The following is a 19,547-nucleotide window of genomic DNA, read 5'->3' on the forward strand; positions in this document are numbered from 1 at the left end:
TATTAATAATTAGTAACTAAATTTTAGAGTCTTGAAAGTATCTACAAGAAAACTAAGTATATATAAAGATTGGAAATATATTTGACCTTGTTTCTGTGGGCATGCTTTTAAGTTAGCCAGTTTAGGGCCCATGTGAATCATGGAACGAGAGTTTTGGAGCTAGAAGGACCCATGATCTTGTCCTATACCTATAATTTGTCATTGAGGAAGTTGAGATTAGAGAAATTAAGTGTCTTGATGGATATAAGATAGATGGCCAAGAAATATTTGCAATAGTAAGGATATTGAGTTAGGACTTGGAAACCTAAGTTTTAACTGTAACTGTCATTAGATGGTGTAGTGATTTCAGGTAAGCCAGCTCTAGTTACTTTCTGGGACTTTGTTTCCTCATCTACAGAGTGTTACAGTTGGAATGTGATTTCTGAGATGTTTTCCAGCTTTTAAATCTTGATTCTAGGTCTTTTTTTTAGGAGCAGTGCTCTAATGTAAGTATCTACTTTTCATACTGTTCATGGGGTTCTCAAGGTACGAATACTGAAATGGTTTGCCGTTCCCTTCTCCAGTGGACCACATTTTGTCAGAACTCGCTACCATGATCTGTCTGTCTTGGGTGGCCCTATGCTTGTAATTTCATTGAATTAGACAAGGCTGTGGTCCATGTGATAAGTTTGGTGATTGTAGCCATGAAATTAAAAGATGCTTGCTCCTTGGAAGAAAAACTATGATCAACCTAGACAGCATATTAAAAAGCAAAGACATTACTTTGCCAACAAAGGTCCGTCTAGTCAAAGCTATGGTTTTTCTAGTAGTCACGTATAGATGTGAGAGTTGGACTATAAAGAAAGCTGAGCATGGAATAATTGATGCTTTTGAACTGTGGTGTTGGAGAAGACTCTTGAGAGTCCCTTGGACCTGAAGGAGTTCAAACCAGTCCATCCTAAAGGAAATCAGTCCTGAATGTTCACTGGAAGGACTGATGCTGAAGCTGAAACTCCAGTACTTTGGCTACCTGATGCAAAGAACTGAGTCATTGGAAAAGACCCTAATGTTGGGATAGATTGTAGGCAGGAGAAAGGGACAACAGAGGATGAGATGGTTGGATGGCATCACTGACTCGTTGGACATGAGTTTGAGCAAGCTCTGGGAGTTGGTGATGGACAGGGAAACCTGGCATGCTGCAGTCCATGGGGTCGCAAAGAGTCAGATAAGATTGATGACTGAACTGAAGTATCTACAGTTAGTAGTAGATATGACAAATGCCAGGTGCTGATTTAAGTATTTTACATGTGCTATTTCATTCAATCCTCACAACAGTTCCATAAGGCTGACCTTTATTAGTTATACTTTGGAAATGGGAATTTGGGACTTACAGAGCTTGAGTACTTCTACACAGCTTCCAAGTAGGTAAACTGGAAGTTGCATGTAGGTCTTTGTGACTCTAACTACTATATCCTGAATCAGTATTCCTAGATTTAGATGCGCTTTTGTTTTTGGAACACTTGACAAGCTATGCTAAAAGCAAGAGCCAATAGTATTTAGATAGGGCTTCCCCCGTGGCTCAGATGGTAACGAATCTGCCTGCAATATCGGATACCGCGAGTGGATCCCTGGATCGGGAAGATCCCCTGGAGAAGGGAGTGGCCACCCGCTCCAGTACTCTTGCCTGGAGAATCCCATGGCCAGAGGAGCTGGCGGGCTGCATCCGTGGGGGCACAAAGAGTCAGACACGACTGAGCAACTAGCACTCGCTACTTTCATGTTTCTCACACTGTTTTCTGGCATACTGTACTTATTTTTTTTAAGTTCCATATCACTAGGTTAGACAGGGGGACTTAGGATGCAGAAGTATATTGTGTACTGGCACTTGAGAAATTTTGGAGTGGGCTGGAATCAGGTGCAACAAGGAAGATATAGCCTCTTAGAGACTGCTTACAAAGACAGACTGAATAGGGATTGCTCTCAATTCAGCATTAATAATTAAATAAGATGGGTGACTATTTGCATGCTTATTAAAGTTGTTGTTGACTCTAGGTTAGGTGGAATTGCTTACATTTAAAAGAATAGGACATGTTTTCAGTTGAAAGCTGATATAAATGAATTAGGGTTAAATGTGGTATATTTGTAAAGAAGCTTCCTATTGTACATGGATTTATGATGGATAGAACAACATCAGTTGAGTCATATGGTGGGTCAAGGTCATATTGCGAAAGTCTGAGGAAGCCTTCTACATCAGGATTTGGTACAGATCAGGATATATTCAATTTTAAGAAGGTATAGAAATGAGAAGGAACTCAGAGGACGAAAAGTAAAATAATTACAAAGATGAGTTGTAAGACAAGTTTAAAGGCATTCGAGTTATAATGGAGATTAGAACAAAGAGTAGTAGTGACCATTTTCAAGGCTGAAGTTTGAGAGCAAGCAGGAAAGGATTTAAGAGACAAATTTTATGTGAAGCTTGAGGCTGACAGGAGTTAAGGATTAGTAGCATAGAAGCTATAAAGTGAGAAGTAGAAGGTCCTTACAGTAATCATTCCTAATAGCTTCTTGTATATTTTGCACAAAGTTTTAATGCATATATATGTTAACGTTATGCAGTATGATCATACTCTTCTAAGAGTTTGATTTTTTTTTTTCCAGTTAATATAGTTTGGAGAGCTTTCAGTATCAACACTTTCAGAACTGCCTCTTTTATTATTTATTTTTAATAACTATATTATATTTTATTATATGTCTTACTAAAATTTAATCATTTCTCTTTTGAAGGACATTTAGTTTGTTTCCAGTTTTGCTGATACATAACACTGCAGTAAACATGCTTGTATACTTACATGCTTGTATACAAGATCATTTAATGAAATTGTCAACTAGGTAATTTCCTAGCGGTGAGTCAAAGTATATACAGTTTTGGATTTAGTTACACTTCCCCAGTGGCTGAGTGGTAAAAAAAATTCCCCCTGCAATGCAGCAGACACAGGTTTGATCCCTGGGTTGGAAAAATCCCCTGGAGAAGTAAATGCAACCCACTCCAACCCACTCTGCCTGGGAAATCCCATGAATAGAGGTTGAGGTCTGAGGTTGGGGTCAAAAGAGTTGGACATGACTTTATGACTAAACAGCAACACTCCCAACACGAGCAGTATTTGAGAGTGATGGCTTTCCAACACTCCACAAAAGAGTATTGTCAAAGAGAAAAAAAAAATCTTGATTTTTACTCAGATACCCTGAAAACTAGAGTGGCAGTTTAGTTCTAGTTTCTTGTTTAACTTCAGTTCAGTTCAGTCGTTCAGTCATGTCCGTGGACCACAGCATGCCAGGCCTCCCTGTCCATCACCAACTCCCAGAGTTTACTCAAACTCATCTCCGTTGAGTCGGTGATGCCTTCCAACCATCTCATCCTCTGTCGTCCCCTTCTCCTTCTGTCTTCAGTCTTCCCCAGCATCAGGGTCTTTTCAAGTGAGTCAGCTCTTTGCATCAGGTGTCCAAAGTATAGTTTCAGCTTTAACATCAGTCTTTCCAGTGAACACTCAGGACTGGTCTCCTTTAGGATGGACTGGTTGGATCTCCTTGAAGTCCAAGGGACTCTCAAGAGTCTTGTTTAACTTAGAAAGTTAAAAAAAGAATCTATGGAAAAGAGAATAATGTAAATCTTGGAGGAGTTATGTTAATTCTTTCTAATGTATGAGAAGTATTGTGTAGTAAAACTCAGGTGGATGCTTTTATTGTGTCCTTACTAGGAAATTTGATAAATACCTCAGTCTTATAGGGCTCCCATCCTCAAAAAGATTCCTTTTCTTTTGTGGAGAAGATACAGCATTATATCTGTTGTACCTAATTGTATCTGTTGTGATGCTCTTTAGTTGTGAAGTGTGTCTGATTCTTTTCGACCTAATGAACTGTAACCCACCAGGCTCCTCTGTCCATGGCATTTTCCAGGCAAGAATACTGGAGTGGGTTGCCATGCCCTTTTCCAAATTCTATCTGTTGCTGCATAATAAACCATCTCCAAGCTTTGGCTTAAAACCAACACATTTTATTTGCTCTATATTCTGTAGATAACAGTTGGGGCTAGGTTAAGCCGAATGATTCTTCTGCTGGTCTCTCTTAGAGTTACTAATACAGCTTTGATTGGGATGATACTGTAACATAGTCTGTGTCAGATTGCCAGTAGTATTCATTGGGTCACATGTGTCCAAAGTTAGCCTGGGCTTATGTGGTGATAAAGGAGTTTCCAGCAATGAGTGAACAAATCCCTCTGTGCACTGTGTACCTTATTTGCTAGACTACCAGGAGGCAAGGCAAGTCTCATGGCCAGAGCCCGGATGGGAAAGGATTATGCATGAGAATTACAAGGGCATTAAAACGTAGGTGTGATTTATTGATGGTCATTAACTGTAGTAGTTTACCACCACTTTCTTCTTCCTTGTATTATGAGTGTTACAGAAGTATGAATAAGAAATATAATAGTTTAAAGGACAGAAGAATTTCTTATCTAAGGAAAAGCTTTATGATATCACAAGTTGGAAAGACAGATTTCATCAATAGTGGAAACTTGATTTTCTAGATTTTTATTTCTTCTACATATATTAGCTGATATTTTTCTGTAAAGAACTTTTTAGTTTAAACCCAGACTATCTGGTTGCCATGAACTTCAGCGTATACTAGATGGTCAGGATACATGCTTAATTCTTTTACTTTAATTATGAATTTTCAGAATAAGAGTTGATACTCTAATAGTGATCAATGAGTGTCTTTTTCGTTTGAACTCATGGATTTTTTAATATGAATCCTCATGAACTCAAGAATTTATATATATTTAGTGGGTTTCAGTTAATTGAAGCCATTGTGAGTTTTGATGTGCACCTTGTCCCAGCTTTACCTAGTGGAGGTGCATTCAAGTTGGCTTTGTCATTTTGACAGGACCCTGTTAAGTATTTGATAACTTACTTCCTTTGTGGCACAACATGTCCCAGATTCATCTAATAAGATTTCTCCTCCAGGCTGGACTCATCCATTTCTCTAGAGTCCTGGTTCCTTTTAATGGGAAAAGCTATTTAAGTACGACTGTCTGGGCACTTAGGGTACTTATTGCTTCTGTGTTGTCATTGCTTTTAAACATTGAAGATAAGAACTAGGATATACATGCATACACAGAGAGATATTTCAAAAGCAAGAAAAGAGAGGAAAAAGATAAAAAGCAAAACTACATGAGGTCAAATTAAATATTATAAAATATTTCCCTTCTTTGAGTTTATATTTTAAAATTTTATACTGAGTATGTTGGCTCTTAACCTTAACATAATTTTTTTTCCTAAAATATATGTATAATAATTTTAATAATACTAGCATTGCTATTAATAAACTTACAGTTCTTTTTGTCATTATACTATAGCTCACTAAGGCTATATAGTCAAAACACTGTTCTTAAAACACTTGAAATAGTTCTCTGTGTGACTATACCATTAACTTGAGATTCAGTTAGTTTTAAAATTTAAAAATTGTGGTAACATAAACTTTAGCATTTTTATCATTTTAAAGTGTACAGTTTAGTGGAATTAAGTACATTCATATTGTTGTGCAACCATTGCTGCTGCTGCTGCTAAGTCGCTTCAGTCATGTCCAACTCTGTGACCCCATAGACAGCAGCCCACCAGGCTCCCCCATCCCTGGGATTCTCCAGGCAAGCGTACTGGAGTGGGTTGCCATTTCCCTACACCTATCTATTTCTAGAATATTTTTATCATTCCCAAACTGAAACTACCATTATTCCCCCTACCCTAGCCTCTGGTAGTCATTATTTTACTTTCTGTCCCTATGAATTTGATTATTCTAGGTACTCATATTAGTAGAGTATTACTCATACATATTGGTCCTTTTGTGTCTGGCTTATTTCATTTAGCCTAATGCTTCCTGCTTAAAGCTCAACATTCAGAAAACTAAGATCATGGCATCCAGTCCCATCACTTCATGGCAAATAGATGGGGAAACAGTGGAAACAGTGGCTGACTTTATTTTTTTGGGCTCCAAAATCACTGCAGATGGTGACTGCAGCCATGAAATTAAAAGATGCTTACTCCTTGGAAGGAAAGTTATGACCAACCTAGATAGCATATTCAAAAGCAGAGACATTACTTTGCCAACAAAGGTCCGTCTAGTCAAGGCTATATGGTTTTTCCAGTAGTCATGTATGGATGTGAGAGTTGGACTGTGAAGAAAGCTAGTGCCGAAGAATTGATGCTTTTGAACTGTGGTGTTGGAGAAGACTCTTGAGAGTCCCTTGGACTGCAAGGAGATCCAACCAGTCCATTCTAAAGGAGACCAGTCCTGGGTGTTCATTGGATGGACCGATGCTGAAGCTGAAACTCCAGTACTTTGGCCACCTCATGAGAAGAGTTGACTTGTTGGAAAAGACCCTGATGCTGGGAGGGATTGGGGGCAGGAGGAGAAGGGGACGACAGAGGATGAGATGGCTGGATGGCATCACTGATTCGATGGACATGAGTTTGGGTAAATTCCGGGAGTCGGTGATGGACAGGGAGGCCTGGCATGCTGCGATTCATGAGGTCGCAGAGAGTCAAACACAACTGAGCAACTGAACTGAACTGAATGCTTCCTGTATTCACCCATGTTGTAGCATGTATAGAATTTCATCCCTTTGAAAGGCTAAATAATACTGTTTTATATACCACATTTTGTTTGTCCATACATCCATTGGTGGGCTTTTGGGTTTTTTGACTTTTTATTTTGGTTTACCCATTTTAGTTGTTGTGAATAATGCTTCTGTGAACATTGGTGTATAAATATAAATTTGAGTTCAGTTAGGCTTTAGCCAAGGTATTAAATAAATGAGGATTATTGTCAACTAAGCTAGAGAATATAGGAGGAAAAGAAAACTTTTTTCCTGGGATGGTAAAGGGCTGAGGTGGTGGTTTGATTTTGGATATGATTCATTTGAGGTCTTTTGGGAAATCAGAAAGCAACTGGAAATGTGGTGTAGAGATACAGGATGTTAAATTAAGTTTCTTTAATAGTCCAGGAGAGAGATGATGACATCCTGGACTGAGTTAATGACAAGATGAAGAAAGGGTAGATTAAAATTTGTGTAGGAGATTGAATTAACTTAGTGATTGGCTGTGAAGGTTAGGGAAGAGAGGAACCTAAGGGTAGTGCTTTGAATTTAGGCAAGATGGGTGTGTGATTTTTCTGTAATTTTGGGTAGGGAGTGCAAATAGATAAAAGGTTGTGAGAAAAGACAATGAATTTGATTTTGAGTAAAATGACTTGAGATATTTAGAGATATTTAGCAAGAAAGGAAAATACATGAATTTGAAGTTCAGCAGAGATCTCGATTAGATTTATTTAATAAAATTTTATTTTTGGCTGCATTGGAGGAAAATTAAAATTAAGGGAGTAAATGAGATCTCCTAGCAATGAATGGTGCTAAGAGATTGAGCATGAATATTCCCTGTGAAGTGCTGGAGTGCTCTTCATGAAATAAAAAAAAATTATACCTTCTCAGTTTATCTGTATGTGCTAAGTTCTTACCTATTAATAGTAAAGAGGTAATGAGGGCCCTAAGAAATCTCTTGATTATCCATTTATAGTACAAGGATCAGGTAATGTATTTAAAAAGCACTTCTTACAGTCTGAATATAGTAGATGGCTTTTCAGAGTTTTTGAATTTGTGAAAATTTTCCTAATTGGTCTTTATGATAAGCAGAGGGTGAAATAAAGTGACAAAATCAATGCTGAAAAGTGCATTTTGTAAGAAATTCTTACAGATGTCTTAGAAGTCTCCAAGGTTTTGAGGTGGTTATGTCATTTAATTTCTAATACTTGTATCCTTTCCAGTTTCAGAAATAATTTTGCTAAGTATAAGGTATATTTAGTATCCTACATATTTTTCAAAGATTTTCGTAAAAGCAGTAATTTATTTCTAGTCAACTCAGCTTTTCCCAGCAATTATCAAGTCAGCCTTAGCTGGTTTGCCTTGCTTCCAGTCTAGTTTCAGCTAGAGAGGTGTGGCTTGTGCATTTACTTTATTTATTTATTTTTTTCAAAGATGCTCACAACCAGCAATGTGGTTTATTTTTTGTTCCTAAATGTTTCCCCAAATGCTATTTTTTTTCCTTTTTTTTTTTTAATTTTATTTTTAAACTTTACATAATTGTATTAGTTTTGCCAACTATCAAAATGAATCCGCCACAGGTATACATGTGTTTCCCATCCTGAACCCTCCTCCCTCCTCCCTCCCCATACCATCCCTCTGGGTCGTCCCAGTGCAGTAGCCCCAAGCATCCAGTATCGTGCATCGAACCTGGACTGGCAACTCGTTTCTTACATGATATTTTACATGTTTCAATGTCATTCTCCCAAATCTTCCCACCCTCTCCCTCTCCCACAGAGTCCATAAGACTGTTCTATACATCAGTGTCTCTTTTGCTGTCTCGTACACCGGGTTATTGTTACCATCTTTCTAAATTCCATATATATGCGTTAGTATACTGTATTGATGTTTTTCCTTCTGGCTTACTTCACTCTGTATAATAGGCTCCAGTTTCATCCACCTCATTAGAACTGATTCAAATGTATTCTTTTTAATGGCTGAGTAATACTCCATTGTGCATTTACCTTAAATTCAGCATTTAATACATCTCTTCTGTGTGCCAAGACTAGTTATCCTTTACTTGATTTTAGTGCTTTGAAGATAGATAAATTTTAGAGATGTGGTTCTTTATTTTTAGTAGCAATTAGGTTGTACAACTGTTACGTTCTCAATGAAATTCTTGCCCTCTTCCTGCTTGAACTTCTCTGGAATGAAGTCATATATAGCAGGGTCAGGGTAGGGGGAGTCAGATGTAGGGAGAGAATTTTGGAAGCTCTGACTCAGTGCATCACCAGATATTAGAAAAACTTTTGTCATCCATCTACAAAATAGATGTTTCTTATGTACTCCTAGGTGTTTTTGATTCTGCTTTTCTTTGCTATTAGATTTTCAGTCATAACTAGAAGACATAATTATTGGTTGCTTTGGATTGCAGCAGTGTAGTTATTTTCAATAAACTAGTCTGAAATAGATAAAATATGAATTTCAAAGAAACTTCATGTTGTTAAAACTTCTATGATAGTAATACCTTTCAAGGTATTGCATACAGTAAACAATAACTTCTTCACCCCCCCAGTTAAGTGCTGTTCATAGGGCTTCCCTCCGGCTCAGCTGGTAAAGAATCCACCTGTAATGTGGGAGACCTGGATTTGATCCCTGGGTTGGAAACATCTCCTGGAGAAGGGAAAGGCTACCCGCTCCAGTATTCTGGCCTGGAGAATTCCATGGAGAATTTCAAAGGGTTAGAGGGTTGCAAAGAGTCGGATAGGACTGAGCGACTTTCACTCTTTTCAAAAGCCTGTATGTGATTTTTGAAAGCAGTTTTTGTAGAGACTGATGCTTTTTGTTGATCTTTTAGTTGTTGGTAGTAGGAATTATTTTTATATTATCAACATGCTAGAGTAGCCAGATATACTACAGACATCTATTCTTATTTGGCTGAAATAAATACTTGAAATACCATATAAACTTTTCCCCCATGTTTTCAAAATATGATCTGTTGGCTGGTGCCACTAAGCATTAGTGATAGGTGTTTAATAATTATAATCATCTGGATCTTTTTACAAGCCCCAATATTCTTAATTTAAAAAAAAATCTGAAAATTAAAAAAAATACGATTACACCAATGAGGAGATGGGCAGGTGGTTAATTAAATCAATACAGATCTTATCCTTTCAGTTACATAGGGGAAAAGCAGTAATAACAAATATAGCCCTGACATAAAACACATCAGTCTCTTATGACCTTTCAGTCTCTGTGTTTATCTTTACATAGTTGAATCCATAACCATAATATATCCAAACTTTGTATTTTTCCTCTCTTACAAATTCAACATTATATCACATACATTGTAATTTCTTTATGTAGTCTTCACCCTGTCATTGAAAAAATTTTTTTCACCATGCTACGTAGCATGTGGGACCCTAGTTCCCCAGCCAGGGATTGAACCCACCATGCCTCCTGCAGAGGAAGCTTGGAGTCTTAACCACTGGACATCAGGGAAGTCCCCCATCCTTGTCATTTTTAATTGTTAGGTTTGTTGAGTTGGGTATGTCACAATTTAGTTAACCTGTTCTTTGTTTTGAACAGTTAGCTTGTAATTTTTCACTTAAAAAATTTAAAATTCATGTAAGTTTGAAGTGTATAGCATTGAAATTTGACATCTGTGTACACCCAGGGGATCACACCACAAGTATAGTTGCCGCCCATCACCCTATAGTCCATCCCCTTCCCCTGTTTGCCCACCTCCCAATCCCCTTGCTGTGGTAACCACTAATCTGTTCTCGGTATCTTTGAGTTTTAGTTTTTATTTGTTCATTTGTTTGTGTGTGTGTTTTTTTTTTTTTTTATCTTTGTTCTTGTTTAGTCACTAAGTTGTGTCTAACTTTGCGACCCCGTGGACTATAGCCTGCTAGACTCCTCTGTCTATGGGATTTCCCAGGCAAGAATATTGGAGTGGGTTGCCATTTCCTTCTCCCATTTGTTTGTTTTTTTAGATTCCATGTATGAGCAAAATCATATGGTGTTTGTCTTTCTCTGAGTGACTTCATTTACAAATGGGCAAAGTTTCATTTTTTTAAAAAGTGGCTTAGTAGTCCAGTGTGTGTGTCTGTGTATGCCACATCATCTTTATCCGTTCATCCTTTAATGGACATGTAGGTTTTTAAATATCTTGGCTATTGCAAATGATGCTGTAATGTATAAGGGTGTGTGGATCTTCTTTGAATCAGGAGTTTTTTTTTTTTTTTGATACATACACAGAGTGGAATAACTGGGTCATACTGGTAGTTTTTAGTCTTAATGTTTTGAAGACCCTCCATACTGCTTTTCATAGTGGCTGCACCAATTTATAGTCCCCCCGCTAGTTTGCAGCATTCCTTTTTCTCCTCAGTCTCTCAGACATTTACTTCTTGTATTTTCTGATAGGTGTGAGCTGTTATGTCACTGTGGTCTTGATTTCCATTTCCCTAATAATTAGTGATAGTGAGCATCCTTTCATGTGTCTCTTGGCCATCTGTGTGTCTTCTTTGGAATAATGTCTGTTCAGATTCTTTGACATTGTTGAGTTGTGCACGTTCTTTGTAGATTTCAGATATTAACCCCTTATTGGATATATGATTTGCAAATATCTTTTCCCATTCAGTAGGTTGCCTTTTTGTTTTGATGATGGTTTCCTTTGCTGTGCAGAAACTTTTTAATTTGATATAGTCCCTTTTATTTTTGCTTTTCTTTCCCTTGCCTTGGGAGTCAGAGCCACAAAAATATTGCTAAGACTGATGTCTAAAGTTTTCTTCTAGAAATTCCATGGTTTCAGGTCTTACATTCAAGGCTTTAATCCCTTTTGAGTTAATTGTTTCATTCTTTTGCATGTGGCAGTCCATTTTCCCCAGCACCGTTATTGAAGCTACTGTCTGTTCTCCATGGTATGTTTTTTGCTTCTTTTTCATAAATTGTCTGTACATGTGTAGGTTTACATTTTTATGCTCTCAATTCTTTCATTGATCTGTGTGTCTGTTTTTGTGCTGGTACATACTGTCTTTATTACTGTAGCTTTATGTGTGTTTTTATTACTGTAGCTTTATGTGTGTTTGTTGCTCAGTTGTATTCAGCTCTTTGTGACCCCATGGACTATAGCCTACCAGGCTCCTCTGTCCACGGAATTCTCCAAGCAGGAATATAAGAGTGGATACCATTCCCGTCTCCAGGGGATCTTCCTAATCTGGGGATTGAACTCAGGTCTTCTGCATTGTAGGCAGATTCTTTACCATTTGAGCCACCAGGGAAGACTTGGTAGCTTTAGGGAGCATGATACCTCCAGCTTTTTTCTTCTTTTTCAGGATTATTTTGACCATTGGGGAATTTTTTTGGGTTCCATATACATTTTAGAATAATTTGTTCTAGTTTTTTGAAATATGCAATTGGCAGTTTTGATAGAGATTGCATTGAATCTGTAGATTGCTGTGGGGAATATGGATATTTAAACAGTGTTTCTCCAGTTCATGAATACAGAATATCTTTCCATTTGTTTGTCTTCTTCAAGTTCATTCATCAGTGTCTTTTAAAAAATTACTTACTTATTTTTGGCTGTGCTGGGTCTTGATTGCTGCCCTGGCTTTTCCTCTTGTTGCAGTATGTGGGCCTCTCCTTGTGGTGGCTCCTTGTCGCAGAGCACAGGCTTCAGGGCGCTCGGAGTTCAGTAGCTGTGGCGCGTGGTCTCAGTAGGTGCAGCTCCTGAATCCAGAGCGCAGGCTCAATAGTTGCGGCCCAGGGGCCTAGCTGCTCCACAGCCTGTGGGGTCCTCCCCGTGTCTCCTGCGTGAACAGGTGGATTCTTTACCACTGAGCCACCAGGGAAGCCCCATCAGTGTCTTATCGTTTTCATTGTGCGAAGTCTTTCACCTCCTTGGTTGAATAATTTATTCTTAGGTATTTTATTATTTTTGGTGCAGTCATACATGGGATTGTTTTCTTAATTTTTCTTCCTGATAGTTCATTATTGGCCTAGATATGCCCACAGATTTCTCTGTATGTTGATTTTGTACTCTGTGACTTCACTGAATTCATTTATTTTGTTTATTAGTGACAACTCTGTGTGTGTGTGTGTGTGTGTGTAATCTTTAAGGTTTTCTTTACGTATCATGTCATCTGCAAATAGTGTGCCAGTTTTACTTTCTGATTTGGAAGTTTGTTATTTCCTTTTCTTTTTCTTTCTTGCCTAATTTCTTTGGCTAGGAATTCCTGTGCTTTGTTGAAAAAATGTGGTAGTGGGCATCCTTGTCTTGTTTCCTGATGTTAAGAGGGAAAGCTTTCAGTTTTCACTGTTTAGTGTGATATTAGCTGTGTGTTTGTCATATATGGCCTTTATTATGTTTCTTCTGTACCCACTTTGTTGAGCGTTTTATCATAAATTGATGTTGAATTTTGTCAAATGATTTTTCTGCATCTATTGAGATGACCATATAATTTTTATCTTTCATTTTGTTAATGTGATGTATCATATTGATTTTGTGGATGTTGAGCCATCCTTGGATCCCTGGAATAAATTTTGCTTAATTATGATGTATGCTTATTTTAATGTATTGTTGGATTCAGTTTGCTAATATTTTGTTGAGGATTTTTGCATCTGTTTTCATCAAGGATATTGGGCCTGTTATTTTTTATTTTTATTTTTTTGTAGTTTCCTTGACTGGTTTTCATTAATGCTGGGTTCATAGGATGTGTTTGGAAGGCTTCCCTGCTTTTCAGTTTTTGGGAAGAATTTGAGAAGGATAGGTATTAAATCTTTGAATATTTTGTGTAATTCATTAGTGAAGCTGTTTGCTCTGGGCTTTGGTTTTTTGGGAGATTTTTGATTGCTGTTTCAAAATCTCTTTAGTAGTAATTGGTCTATTCAAATTTTCTATTTCTTCGTGATTTAGTCTTGAAGACTGTGTTTTTAGGAATGTATCCATTTGTTTTAGGTTGTCCAGTTTGTTGGAGTATATTTATATAAGAAATCCTTTGTGTTTCTCTGTGTTAGTTGTAACATCTCTTCTTTCATCTCCGATCTTAATTGAGTCTTCTTTTTTCCCCTGGTGAGTTTAGCTGAATGTTTGGCAGTTTTTTTTTTTTTTTAAATCTTTTCAACCAGCCAGATTAGTTTCATTGATCTTTTATAGTGTATGTGTTTGTGTGTGTGTACATGTTTGTGTGTGTATGTTTAATCTCTATTTTATTTCTCTCCTTTATTTCCTTCCTTCTACCAATTTTGGGCTTTGTTCCTTTCTAGTTTCTTTAGGTGTAAGGCTAGATTGTGTATTGGGGATTTCTTATTTCTTGACGTAAGACTGTACTGAATTTAGTCCACTTACATTTAAGGTAATTACTGATAATCATGTGCTTATTGCCATTTTGTTAGTTGTTCTCTGGCTGTTTTTATAGTTCCTAACTGTTCTTCCTTTCTTCTCTCTCTTCGTGTTATGGTGTGAATTTTTTTTTTTAGTGTCATGTTTAGATTCTTTTTTAATTTTCTTTTGTATATTTTCTGTAAGTTTTTTCCTAGTGGTTACTGTAAGGTTCACCTATGACATTCTATGTAAGTAGTAGCCTGTTCTAAGTTGCTGGCAACTTAAATTAGAAATCATTCCAAAGCTTTGTCTTTTACTCTGTCCTGATGTTTTATACTTTTGATGACACATTTTATTTCTTTTTATGCATCTTTTAACCAATTAGTGTAATTTTAGTTGTTGTAGTACTTTCGTCTTTTAACCTTTGTGCTTGCTTTATAAGTCATTGATCCTCTACCTTTATCATATTTACCTTTAGCAGTGAGTTTTTTTTTACTTTCATTTTTTTAAATTAATTAGTGCCATTTCTTTTCACCTTAAAGAAGTCCCATTAATATTTCTTGTTAGATCAGTTCAGTGGTGATGAACACATATAGTTTTTGCTCATCAAGAGTTTTCTTGATCTCCTTCAATTCTGCATGAAAACTTTGCTGGGTAGAGAATTCTTTTTTTTGGCTGTGCTGGGCAGCTTGTATGATCTTAGTTCCCTGACCAGGGATCGAACCATCGCCCCTTGCATTGGAAGCACAGAGTCTTAATCACTGGATTGCCAGGGATGTCCTCAGGTAGATAATTCTTGGTTGGAAGTTTTTTTTCTCTTAGCACTTTGAATATGATATGCCACTCCCTTCTGCCTTTAGAGACTCTACTGAAAAATCTGCTATAGTATTATAGGGTTTCCCTTGTACCTGACAATGTTTTTGTCTTGTTGCTTTTAGGATTCTCTCTTGATTCCTTTTACAGTTTTAATTATGGTGTGTCTTGTATGTGTCTTATTGGGTTCATCTTATTTGGAGGATTCTTCCTGGACCTGGATATCTGTTTCCTGCCCCCTGTTAAGGATGTTTTTAGCAACTATTTCTTTAAATAGGTTTTCTGTCCCTTTCTTTCTTTTCTTTCTTGTACCCCCTATAATGCAAATGGTATTCTGCTTGATGTTGCCCTGAAGGCCCTGTAAGGTATCTTCACTTTTTAGAATACTATCTTCATTTCTCTGCTCTGTCTGGGTGAGTGCCGTTGTCTTACCTTCCTGCTGGCTGATTTGTTTTTCTGCTTAATCCAGTTTGCTGTTGAACCCCTCTAGCATATTTTTCAGTTGTAACTTCTGTTTTCTCTTTGTTGAAGTTCTCACAATGCTAATTTTTTCTTCACCTGTATTTGGCTGTTGTCTTTATGACCATTTTTTTGAACTTCTTGTCAGGTAGATTGCTTATCTCCATATTGTTCTTTTTTTGAATTTCTGTCTTACTCTGTAGATTGGACTATCTTTATCTCCTCATGTTGCCTATTTCTTTATGTTTGTTTCTGTATATTAGGTATACCAGCGGTCTCTCCTAGTCTAGAAGGAGTGGTCTTATTTAGGAGATGTCCTGTGGGTCTCAGAAGCATAATCCTGCCTGGCCACCAGAGCCAACGGCTTAAGGGGTGTCTCCTATGCATGCAGGTGGTGGGATCACAGTTGCAGTGGGGATGCTGGTGGACGGGGCTGTTGCTTGGCTGGCTGTGAGACCCAGCCGAGGTGCATTGTTCTCCCACTGGTGCTGACAGGCTGGGTGGAGGATTCCAGTATGGTGCCTGCCAGCGTTAGTATAGCAAGGCAGCCTGAGATCACATAAATGGCTCCTTCCAGTGACTCAGAGACCCTGTGGAGCATTCCAGCTAGTTCCTTTCTCTACAGCAGATGTTTCAAGATGAGTAGGTGAGTACCCTCACCTATAGTCCATACACTTTTCTTTTTTCTCTGTTAGCTGTTTTATTTACCTATTCAGTTAGCTGTGTTTCCCTCCCCGCCCCCCCCCCGCCCCCCTCCACCCCACCCCCCTTCCCCCCTCCCCCCTCCCCCCCCCCTCCCACCCCGCCCCCCCCCCCCCCCCCCCCCCCCCGCCTCCCTTTGAATCTGTGTGGTCCATGCACTTTTCAGTCTGGGGTTTTTTACCCTGATTTTCAGGTCAAGTCAATCTGTATGCAAGTCCTTTAAGAGTAGGTTTTCTATTCCCTATAGTTCTTAGTTTTCCTGGACATACTTCACATGGTTTTTCAAAACCAGGTGTTTTGAGGGCTCATCTCTCTTGTGAGGGATTTTTTTTCCCCCACTTACTTGTCATGTGCCTTGGAGCAAGTAACTTAATTTCCACACCTTTATTCTCTCTTGCATATGGTGAGAATAATGATAGTTTGCACTCACTGTTTTTTGATAAGGATTATTGAGTCAGTTCTTGTACTCTGAATCTGTCTTTTACCTGATGTTTTAGTAGATTTCCAGTTCCTTTAAGGTCATACCTAAGTATAATGAATAAAAATGTTGCAGGAGGAAAAAAGACCTTTAACCCTCCAAACTGTATCTTTGATGGTGGAATATTAAATATTGGAGACAGATTGGTAATGGTTGGCATGGGTAGTTGATAGGTGGGTGACTAGATAATGTGACCTGTGTTGATCTTTTTAGCTCCTCTCAAATCATTGTAGTTCAGTTGATATAGTGGAGAGCAATGCAAGAGGAATTAGAATTACAGCATTTTATTTCGATTTCTTTCTGATTTTTATTAACAGTACAATCTTGAGAAGTCCCTAGCTGCTTTGAATCTGTTTTCTCATCTATAGATAAAACATTTTCCCTGTATCTCTCAGGGATGTCATTATGATTAAATAAGATACTCTGTGAAAGTGAGGTGAAGATGATAAAGCACAATCAAAATAAAAAGTTTATAAAGGTAAACTTTTTATTAATTTAAAAAGACTAAGCCTGAGAGAATGCAGATAGAGGTATTGATCCAGGATTAGGTTCAGTCTTCAATAAAGGATAGCTTTAGTGCTGTTTGTTGTTGTTGAGAGGACATCTCCTTTTATGTGTAAGGCTAGCCCTGATTACTATTTAGTTATTAAATAGTTTATGAATATATTGTTGATATTTACTTTGCTTTTTTCTGCTTGTGTTTCAGACTCCTGGGAGAGTTGGCTCTCAAGGTTCAGATCTAGATTCATCAGCAGCTCCTATAAACACAGTGGATGTCAATAATGAAAGCTCTTCAGAGGTATGAGAATAATCATTCGTCAATAAGGTTCAGTATTATTTAAGGAAAAATAGCAAATGTTTGGAGTAACATTTGGTAATTTAAACTTTTGTAGCAAAAGATCTCATAAATCTTTCTTACAAATTGGATCCACACTGTAGGTAGATAATAGTGCTTAGTTGTGAGACTGCAAAAGTGTATATTAAGACTAAAAAATAATATTGACAACTTTTATTTAATAAAGTCATTTGAACTTAATGAAGATTTAAAAATCTGTTTGTAAAGAATTACCAATTAATTAGTAAGTACTTATGTGTTTGTACTGTGATGAACAACTAAGCTACTGAAAAATTAGATAAGCTATAAAACTTTTACATTATTTGTCTTCATTTATAATTTGTAAGAATGTTTGTTTGATAGCTTCTTAAAAATTAATGGAGAAAGTAAGTCTAAAAAAATAACTCAAATTTTTTGAGAAGTCAGCCATAGAAGTTTATTACTATCATTTTTAATGAATAATATATACTCATTATAGAAAAAGGAGATTAGGTGAGAGAAGAACATAAAAACCATCCATAACTCTGCCCCTGAGAGATGAACACACTCGCATTTCTGATGTGACAGTTTTTGTCAGTTGCCTTTCTCTGGGCCCAGCTGTGCCCAGTTCCCTGTTCCCCGCTCTTCCCCATCTCTTGGTTGACGAGTCTGTCGTGTGCACGTTTCTGTGTACGTCTTTTACCACCCATCTCTCTATTTTGTCTCTTTTTGCCCATCTGTCTTTCGTATTAACCATAATAAAATCTAACAAGACTGAGTGAGAAGAAAGGGATCACTTGAACTGTATAAAAGAGCAAGTTTAAGGAAAACATTCAAACTGTGTTTATGACAAGCTCAAAAAGCTCAATTGTAACCCTGGAAACGAATTTAGTAATAATTGTTGACCTCGTTCAGACCAAACCCAAAAAAGCCTGCAGTGGTGATGAGCAGTGCCTGCTAATCCTCCTGCATTTTCTTATTAGGGCTCCTTTTCTACTGTGATAGTTGTACTCTCTTCTTCGTCCTCAAACCTTTCGTGTGTCTTACCTTATTCCCTCCTTCTCTCAGTCACCTTCTATCCCATTGAGAGAAAAGAAATCATTAGAAGAATGTTCTCATTTTGTCACTAAAGCTATGCTTTAGTCTCTATTCTCTTTATTACTTCAGTGTATGGAAGACAGGTCTCTCTTCCTGTCTAATTTCAGTCCTTTCTCTTGTGCTTTGGATTCCATTCTCTCTCACATTCTCAGCTTATCTCTTTTCCTGCAACTTTGGTTTTTACCTGTGACATAAATTATTCCCATCAGCATACAAATACTGTTCTAGAAGTGGCTCTAACCTGGGACTCTGTTAAATTAAGTTCTGTACTTGAAATTTTTCATATTACCAACAAGTATAAATTCCAGCTATTAACCTAATTGAGAGCTATTAGCGATTATGAATTCTCAGAGGTTGTTTTTTCCATATGCCCAGTGCTAGGTGTTAACTGGTTAAGATTTCAGTTGAAACCTCTCACTGTGTCTCTCAATTTCTCTTTTTCTCTTAATCTTTCCCTTTTACCCTGAGGTTGGCTTCCCACTTTGAACAAATTCTAGGTTTTAACATTGTGCCCTTAGCAACCATCTAAATGGAATTTGAAATACCATGGTCTCCAGCATTTTAAAGAAATAGTCAGAAATAAAACAGTGCCCTGGTTTGGTACTCATATCATTGTCCGACTCTGTGCAGCCCATAGATGGCAGCCCACCAGGCTTCCCGTCCCTGGGATTCTCCAGGCAAGAACACTGGAGTGGGTTGCCATTTCTTTCTCCAATGCATGAAAGTGAAAAGTGAAAGTGAAGTCGCTCAGTCGTGTCCGACTCCTAGCGACCCCATGGACTGCAGCCTACCAGACTCCTCCGTCCATGGGATTTTCTAGGCAAGAGTACTGGAGTGGGGTGCCATTGCCTTCTCCATTTTATATATTATTATACATCATAATATATAAAATAGTATCTACATACAGGCTATTACAACAAAAGTACTGAGAGGCTTAAACAATAAACAGTTCTCACAGTTCTGGAGGCTGGGATGTTCAAAGGTCCGGCAGATTCTAGGTCTGATGGGGTTTGCTTCTTGGATAAAGAAGGCCATCCTCACATGGCAGAAGGGGCAAGAGAGCTCTCTGGGGTCTCTATTTTAAGGATACCTATTCCATTCATTAGGGAATCCATCCTCATGACTTAATCTTATCTCCCAAAGGCCCCATCACATTGGAGGTTAAGATTTCAACATATGAATTTTGAGGGTATACAGACATTCAGTGTATAACGTATACATTATGGATAATACATAATGTGATATATCATTTGTT

At 37.7% G+C, this 19,547-nt stretch overlaps 1 protein-coding gene across 5 annotated transcripts in view; it reads left to right on the plus strand.

Annotated features, from left to right (window-relative positions):
* Positions 1-19,547, plus strand: part of EEA1 (early endosome antigen 1) — a 141,158-nt gene that overhangs the window by 29,372 nt on the left and 92,239 nt on the right. For all 5 annotated transcript variants that reach the window (XM_027543171.1, XM_027543167.1, XM_027543168.1 and 2 more), the window contains exon 2: positions 17,087-17,179. Coding sequence is in view for 4 of the 5 variants with exons in the window: in XM_027543167.1 (XP_027398968.1) it covers positions 17,087-17,179 (93 nt within the window). In the remaining variant the exon portion in view is untranslated. The remainder of the gene's footprint in view (positions 1-17,086; positions 17,180-19,547) is intronic.

The sequence above is a fragment of the Bos indicus x Bos taurus genome, chromosome 5 (assembly GCF_003369695.1).
Source record: "Bos indicus x Bos taurus breed Angus x Brahman F1 hybrid chromosome 5, Bos_hybrid_MaternalHap_v2.0, whole genome shotgun sequence".
In the NCBI taxonomy this organism is placed as follows: Eukaryota; Metazoa; Chordata; class Mammalia; order Artiodactyla; family Bovidae; genus Bos; species Bos indicus x Bos taurus.